Below are 8,267 nucleotides of genomic sequence, written 5' to 3'. Positions count from 1 at the left end.
CTGGACTTGGCCCTGCAGCAGAAATTCATCTTAAGCTCTTGACTTTGGGGATAGCTCCCTCCCCTACTGGTCATATCTCCTTGTGTCACTAGTAACCTCAAGGCGAGGTCAGTCCAGCAATCACGTGAAGCCCTCACGTTTGCAAGGTTTGCAGAAAGAGCCTGTTAGCTTTGATCTCCCGGGGAACAGCCAAGCTTGCCAGTCCCTCCCCAGGAATTCACATGCCTCTGCCATACAGGCTTTGCAAACACACCACCCTGAGTCTTCAGGGCACACCCGACCCGACCCGGCTCTTAGCTCCTCCCCGGGTCCCAGCAATCGCTTTTGCAAAGCAGAAAGGGGGAAATAGACGCAGTCCGCCCACTTTGCCAGTGGACTACAAATCCCGATAGGCTTGGCGTTACGCAGGCGCACGGAGCTCAACGTGCCTGCTGCTGGAAAAGTGTGTCACTGGGGCACGAGGCGCTCCCTGGGATCACATGGTACCTGCTCCAGTGCCGCGTGCGGCCCGGGAACCCTGGGTTGCTGGCGCCTGCGCAGAGCCCTCTGTCCCGGGGAAAAAGGCTGGGGCAAAAGGCGGCTGAGATTGGCAGAGTGAAATATTGCTGCCGAGGGAACGTAGCAGGGCACACGTCTCGCTTCTTTGCGCCTGGGTGCCCCGTTTCTCCCCATCACCTACTTACTTCCTGACTGCAACCTCTCTCCCTCTGGGACTTTTGCACCGGGAGCTTCAGATTCACTATCCTGCAGCGCTGTGGAGCCGTCAGGCAGTGGCACCCCGTGCACTGCAGAGACCCGACCCTCCTTGCTACCTTCCAGCTAGAAGAACTACAGCAGGCTGATTTCCCCTCCCCCACACTCTGCTCTTCCCATGCAAAGCAGACCTCCGTTGCCTCTGCGTCCTACCCTTTTGCAGGGCTGCAGTCAGGCAACCCCGAGACCTTGCTGCAGGGTGCCTCGGATCTTGTTTGTGATCCGTGGGATCCACTCTCCGCCCTCAGTCAGTGTCCAGGGGGCGACAGCAGCAATTGCAACCTCCAGTCTGTGTCAAGGTCCAGTTTGAATGACCGCTCTCAGCCGGTGAAGACATGACGACTCTGGACTCCAACAATAACACAGGTACTGAGATTCTTTACTATCATCATCCTTTGGTACTGTCTCTTCGCTTCCATGTATGCCTTAGAACAAGAGGAACTTTTTAAGGGGCTGGGGACTCCCTCGGTCTGGGGATTTGCTAGCATAACGGGTACCATAGGCTGGGATTTCCAGAGCGAGTTATTCGTCCTGGGAATGTGCCCAGAGGCGCCCCACCACCACCTCTCACAGTCCCAAAGCTCCTTTTAGCCTGATGGACTAGGATCCCGGGCAGGAGGAGATGGGAGAGCGGGTATATGTGATAAGATGCACAGTTTAGAGGGACTGGGAGCTTTGGAGCAGTGCCCCAAACGCCCCTTTTCCCCCCTCCCCCCTGCCCTGCAGCTGTAGCATGGCTGACCCTCTCGGAAAGATGATCCTCTCCTTCCTCTCTTTCTCTTCCCCTATTTCCTGCAAGCTCAAGGGAACCTGAAAAGCAGTGGGGCGATAGGGGCTCCAGGCAGGAGCGGCTGGGGGAATGGGTCGGATCTCACTGGGGAATCCTCAGTGACAGTAGGGAGCGGCACTTGAGGAGCCAGCAGAGTGGTGCTCGGCCCCAGGGAGGACACCCACAGCGCCCGGGAGGCCCGGAGGGCTCACATGGCTGCAGAGCCGGGCCCACGTGCTGCGTTTGTTTTCATTCAGCAGAAGCCGTGGCCGCCACCCCATTGGTCGTTGTCTCCCGGCCCCGTTACATAATGAGCTCCGCCCCCCCCCGGTCGCCCCGGCAACGCGTGTTCCCATCTCTCCTCCCCTCAGTTGCCCCGGCCCGGCTGGCGTTTGGGGCCCAGCCCGGGACTTGGAAGCCCAGGAGGGGCGGGACGGGGGCGGGGCTGATGCTCCTGATTGACGGGACGGGGAGGGGCGGGGCCTCGGGTTCCGGGGTTCCTCGTTGGGGAGCCACGTGCAGGAGGCACACGTGGAGTGAGGACGTGAGGCCGGCTGAGGGCCCGGCTCCCGCCCCGCCCCGCCGAGATCTGGGTGAAGCTGGGCTGACTCACCGCCCCCGCCTGCCTCTTTTTCCTGTCCGCCTGCCTGGGACGGGAGGGGGGTGGGGAACCTTCTCCCCATCCCTGAAGCAGAGTAAGCTGGAGCTATCCCTGACCTCTCATGGCCGTGTTTACACTCCTCAGTGGTACCTCACATTTAGCCACTCTTGTCTCCTCATTCCTTTTCTTTTTGTTTGCACCTACTTCATTTTACTGCCTTTAGACTCAGTTTCGCCACATTCCAAATTCTTTCTGTTCCTGGAGCATCTCTTACTCCTGCGAACACTGTCTTAACTCCCCACCCCCACCAAACCAGCAGCAGTCTGTCAGAAAGGACTTCCCCAGAACAGCTACATCCCAGAATCATTATTGAAAGTCTTTTTTTTTTTTTTTTTTTTGGTCACAGAAAACTGAGACCCAAAGAGAGAGGGAAGGTAACTTCCTCTAGGTCACAGATCAATTTGGTTCTGATAGATCTGGATCTAGAACTAGACTCTTTTGAGCATCCCCCTCACTTCCAGGTTAGAATCATCTTTGGATGAAAGTCTTACTCCCTTTTAGGGGATGGGTGAACTAGGTCAAGTTCATTTACCACCAAATGATATCCCATCCCATCCTCCCCCCACCCCCCACCCAGCTCTGAAACTGGAGGAGCTGACCTGTTGTGCAACTATTTTATTGGGAGCTGGGTTCACCCTGACCAACCTTGAGCTATTTTAGGGTTGCCCTGCCCAGCTCAGTGTGTGTCAGTGGGTGAGCAAGACATGTGCCTCTGGATACACGGTGACATGGCTTGTGTTGGCTCACACGTGTCCTAGGATCCTCCCTTTTCCCACCCCACCCGTGGCAGGCCAAGCTAGGTGCTTGGCAAAGGTGTGGCAGGCAGGTCACCTTTTCTACTGCTAATGCCACGGGAGCACAAACACCTGGTTGACAATGTAACCAGAGGGTCGAAGTCCCTTGAATGGCTGAGAGCCAAGGTCGTTGTCACCTGGCTGAGAGATCTAAAAGGGGAATTCCTAAACCCTAGGCTGGACAGTTTGTTTTTCATGTCCACCACCTGCAATGGGCATTGCTAAGTCTTCCCTGGACACGGAGGGAGAGTCCACTCTGACTCTTGCTTTTGGAGGCCAGGGGAACCAGCCTGGGTAGTTTCAGTACCTTTGGAGAAACGTCTTCCAGTTTTGGGGGAATGTCACTGTCTTACTTTTATAAGACCTTACTCTCCTCACTGTTGGCTAGCTTGCCCCAAATAGTCTCATCCCTGGAGTGGTCTTGGTGTTAAAATTGGCAGCTTTTTTTTTGGAGGGTGAAACTGGGCATTCTGAATGGGTCTCAGCTGCTCATCCCATCCTCACATCTGCCACTAACGATGAAGTCATTAGCTAGCTTCAGTCCGTATTCCCAAGGAAGGCTTCTGGGGTAGCGGGGTACATATATGAGATGCCTGCAGAGGTCATGCCTTTAGGGAGGCACCTCACACCCAAGGCAGAAGTTGAATGTACCCTGCAAAGAGCCTTGGAGTGTCGGTTGGCCATGTCATATCTGGTTTGCATTGGGGAGTTGCTTATTGTGGTTCTTCCTGGGACTCCAAGATTAAGGGTTCCACAGTTAACTTCCGAGCATGCAACAGTGGGAGGTAGATGGGGGATGAGCAGGAGTGGTGCCCTAGGACCAAAGATACATGGTGCTGACACCCCCTTCCCTTGTGTTCTCCTGCCAGGTGGTGTCATCACCTACATTGGCTCCAGCGGCTCTTCCCCAAGCCGTACCAGCCCTGAGTCTCTCTACAGTGACAGCTCAAATGGCAGCTTCCAGTCCCTGAGTCAAGGCTGCCCTGCCTACTTCCCACCATCACCCACTGGATCCCTCACTCAGGACCCAGCTCGCTCCTTTGGGAGCATTCCACCCAACTTGAGTGATGATGGCTCCCCTTCTTCATCTTCCTCCTCCTCCTCCTCCTTCTATAATGGGAGCCCCTCAGGGGGTCTACAAGTGGCCCTGGAAGATAGCAGCCGAGTGTCCCCCAGCAAGAGCACCAGCAACATCACCAGTGCGTAAATTTCCAGCTGATTTGGGGGAAGTCGGCCAGGACTAGGTTGGGACTTGGTGTTCAGATGACACGGTTATTCCCAGGGCCTACCCTGGCCTCAGGGATTTCTCCTAGAGTTGCACCAACCACTGTCCAGCCCAGTCTGGATACTGGAGGAGCTCCTCAGCTTTTCCCCTAGAATTTCCAGCCCAGAAAACCTCCACATCTCTGGCCAGACAGCCCTCCTGCTCACCTGCTGCCCCTCTCTTCCCACAGAGCTGAATGGCATGGTGCTACTGTGTAAAGTGTGTGGGGACGTTGCCTCGGGCTTCCACTATGGCGTGCATGCCTGTGAGGGCTGCAAGGTGAGGCAGGTTGGGGGTAAGGGCAGAGAGGTATGACCTCATTCCCCCGGACACATAGGCCTGGCCTGGATGGAGATGCTTACTAGCTGCCCCCGTCCTTCCAGGGCTTTTTCCGTCGGAGTATCCAGCAGAACATCCAGTACAAAAGGTGTCTGAAAAATGAAAACTGCTCCATCGTCCGCATCAATCGCAACCGCTGCCAGCAGTGTCGCTTCAAGAAGTGTCTCTCCGTGGGCATGTCTCGAGATGGTAAGGCGGCACTGTTGCCCCACAAAGCATCCCCACAACTTCCCCCCCACTTCCTTCCACCCAAAGTTTGAGTTAATCCCTCCCTTAAAAAAGTCCCAACAGAGACACGTCAGACTGTGAGTCTCCTCTGTGTAGGGGATGCCCATCTTTCATCTTTTTGGATAAACACACTTCTTTACTATTCGCTCCTCTGGTCCCCTCATAGGGCAATCCCTACTTGGAAAACTCCCTCAAGGGGCGTGGCCTTGGTTTTAGTTTTGATGTCGAACCCCAAGCGTTCAGGGCCTTGCCCTTTCAAGAGGAAGGAAGGAAGAGAAGCGTGTGAGTGTGTAGGAGAACTTCCTGACGCTGCTCTCATCCTGTCACAGCTGTGCGTTTTGGGCGCATCCCCAAACGAGAGAAGCAGCGGATGCTTGCCGAGATGCAGAGCGCCATGAACCTGGCCAACAACCAGTTGAGCAGCCAATGCCCGTTGGAGACCTCACCCACCCAGCATCCGACTCCAGGCCCCATGGGCCCCTCACCACCTCCCGCTCCGGCCCCCTCACCCCTGGTGGGCTTCTCCCAATTCCCACAACAGCTGACACCTCCCCGATCCCCAAGTCCTGAGCCCACAGTGGAGGATGTGATATCCCAGGTGGCCCGGGCCCACCGAGAAATCTTCACCTATGCCCATGACAAGCTGGGCACCTCACCTGGCAACTTCAATGCCAACCATGCATCGGGCAGCCCTCCAGCCACCACTCCTCATTGCTGGGAAAGTCAGGGCTGCCCGCCTGTCCCCAATGACAACGTTATGGCTGCCCAGCGTCATAATGAGGCCCTGAATGGTTTACGCCAGGCTTCCTCCTCTTACCTTCCCGCCTGGCCCCCTGGCCCTGCCCACCACAGCTGCCAGCAGCCCAACAGCAACGGGCACCGTCTATGCCCCACCCATGTGTACCCAGCCCCAGAAGGCGAAGCACCTGCCAACAGTCCACGGCAGGGCAACTCCAAGAATGTTCTGCTGGTGAGGGCACTGGGGGTGAGGTGGGCAGGGGGCCTGGGAGACTGGATTTAGCATAGGGCAGCTGGGTGTGCCTGGAGGCTAATGCAGGGATATCCTCTTCCCAGGGGGGAGGATGCTCAGCCCTGCAGTAAGGGCTGTGCCTGCAAATCCCTGATCTCCACCTGGCACCTGATTGCTCCTTTACCTAAAAGACCGATCCTCTAGGGCCACAGCCTCTAACCTGGGCAGAAGCTGGGGTCCAGCCCTGCTGGGGGAACCCACCTGAGCCAGTCTGGTTGATATTCCCCTCCCCAAATCCCTTCCTCCTCCAGGCATGTCCCATGAACATGTACCCCCACGGACGCAGTGGGAGAACCGTGCAAGAGATCTGGGAGGATTTCTCCATGAGCTTCACACCTGCTGTGCGGGAGGTGGTAGAGTTTGCCAAGCACATCCCCGGCTTTCGTGATCTTTCTCAGCACGACCAGGTCACCTTGCTTAAGGCGGGAACCTTTGAGGTGAGTGACCCTTTGTGCTCCCTGGTCTTGACCTTGGGAAGGATCCCGCAGAAAGACTTGGTATCTAGGATAGGGAGGGACTCTGAAAGGCTTTGGAACCCCAGTATCTTTGTCCTGGCAGCCTCTGACTGCTGAAGGAAGGGACAGAATCCCTTCCCTTCCTGCGTCAGGTTGGCTGGGACTTCTGTAATCTCAGCTGGGGTCTCAACACATCCCATTACCTGGAAATAACACCTTAGGGCACATTGCTACCCCCATTCTAGATTCAAATTAATTTTGGTGAACTTTTGCGACCTTGTCCCAGGTCACGGGTAGTGACAAAGTTAAGACTCAGATTCAGCCTTGCTGGATTCTAAAGCCAGGGTGATGTTCCCCATCCTTCCATCTCTCCCCCACCCCCACCCCACTGCCCATTCAGAACCCACCCCCACTCTTTCCCGAGAAACCTAAGGCGGTGCCAGTAAACCCTTTGGAAAACTTTAGGGGCAGTTTGGCAAATGCTCCTCCCACCCCACCAGGGTGACTGTCCCTGTCCCCTCTCCCTTAGGTGCTGATGGTGCGCTTTGCATCGCTGTTCAACGTGAAGGACCAGACAGTGATGTTCCTGAGCCGCACCACTTACAGCCTGCAGGAACTTGGAGCCATGGGCATGGGGGACCTGCTCAATGCCATGTTTGACTTTAGTGAGAAGCTCAACTCCCTGGCGCTTACCGAGGAGGAGCTGGGCCTCTTCACCGCGGTGGTGCTTGTCTCTGCAGGTAGGTCAAGCTCTCTCCTGAGCCTGACCCTGGAGGGGGGTGGGGGGGAGGAGGCGGACGCAGTTCGATTCAACACACCTTTTATGGAGTACCTACTCTATGCCAGGCCCTGCACCGGGCACTGGGGATACAGACATGATTCAGACACAGTCTAGCTGGGGAGACAGACTCATGCCCGACTAATTATAAAACAGTGAGATAAGTGTCACAGTAGAAGCATGAACCAAGGGCTTTGGAAGCACAGACAACTATTTCTGCCTGGGGGAGCTGGGGAAGGAGGTGACACTTGAGTGGGGCCTCAAAGGACAAGTAAGGTATTGCCAGGCAGAGAGGGGGAAGGGCATCCCAGGCAGAGGGAACTACAGAGCAAAAAGCAAGGGAGCCTGGACACGTTTGGCCTGTTCAGGGAAGGAGAGTGGCCTTGTGGGATGGGAGGTGACCAGCCCTGCTGAGCCCATGCTCCCAGCTCTCAGCTGCCTCCTGCTCTCAGGGCAGAGGCCTGGGAGAAGGAGTTGCGCTCCTCTCCTCCTCCTTCCCCCGTGGGCCCTCCGAGGGGCTTCAGGGAGAGGCTGCACCGGTGGCCGGGTCCTCCTCCTTCTTCTCCTCCTCCTCCTCCTCCTCCTCCTCACAGACCTCCTCCGGTTCCTCCTCAGAGGAGCTCGGGGAGCCTGCCTCACTGCTGTCGTCTTCCCCACAGACCGCTCGGGCATGGAGAATTCCGCTTCGGTGGAGCAGCTCCAGGAGACGCTGCTGCGGGCTCTTCGGGCTCTGGTGCTGAAGAACCGGCCCTCGGAGACTTCCCGCTTCACCAAGCTGCTGCTCAAGCTGCCGGACCTGCGGACCCTGAACAACATGCATTCCGAGAAGCTGCTGTCCTTCCGGGTGGACGCCCAGTGACCCGCCCGGCCGGCCTTCTGCCGCTGCCCCCTTGTACAGAATCGAACTCTGCACTTCTCTCTCCTTTACGAGACGAAAAGGAAAAGCAAACCAGAATCTTATTTATATTGTTATAAAATATTCCAAGATGAGCCTCTGGCCCCCCGAGCCTTCTTGTAAATAACTGCCTCCCTCCCCCATCACTGACCCTCCCGTCCTCCCCTATTTAAATCACTCTCCGCCCCCCCGCCCCCCGCTTATTCTCTAGCCCCCCGATTTGTTCTATTCCTGTCTCAAATCCAATAGTTCACAGCTGAGCTGGCTTCTGTGGTGTGTGCTCGTTTTGGGGGTGGGGGTG

General features: G+C 56.5%; 1 protein-coding gene across 1 annotated transcript; it reads left to right on the top strand.

Annotated features, from left to right (window-relative positions):
- The first annotated feature begins 458 nt into the window (after window positions 1–458).
- NR1D1 (nuclear receptor subfamily 1 group D member 1) lies at window positions 459–8,226 on the top strand. Its single transcript, XM_015078545.3, has 8 exons — window positions 459–1,119; window positions 3,847–4,176; window positions 4,432–4,520; window positions 4,625–4,769; window positions 5,138–5,778; window positions 6,090–6,275; window positions 6,823–7,033; window positions 7,731–8,226. Exons 1-8 carry the CDS (start codon window positions 1,089–1,091, stop codon window positions 7,928–7,930), a joined length of 1,833 nt encoding a protein of 610 aa, XP_014934031.2. The 5' UTR covers window positions 459–1,088; the 3' UTR covers window positions 7,931–8,226.
- Window positions 8,227–8,267: the final 41 nt, after the last annotated feature.

This window comes from Acinonyx jubatus, chromosome E1 (assembly GCF_027475565.1).
Source record: "Acinonyx jubatus isolate Ajub_Pintada_27869175 chromosome E1, VMU_Ajub_asm_v1.0, whole genome shotgun sequence".
Taxonomy (NCBI): Eukaryota; Metazoa; Chordata; class Mammalia; order Carnivora; family Felidae; genus Acinonyx; species Acinonyx jubatus.
The sequence above is the reverse complement of the archived record's forward strand: the minus strand, read 5'-3'. Positions and strand labels throughout refer to the sequence as shown.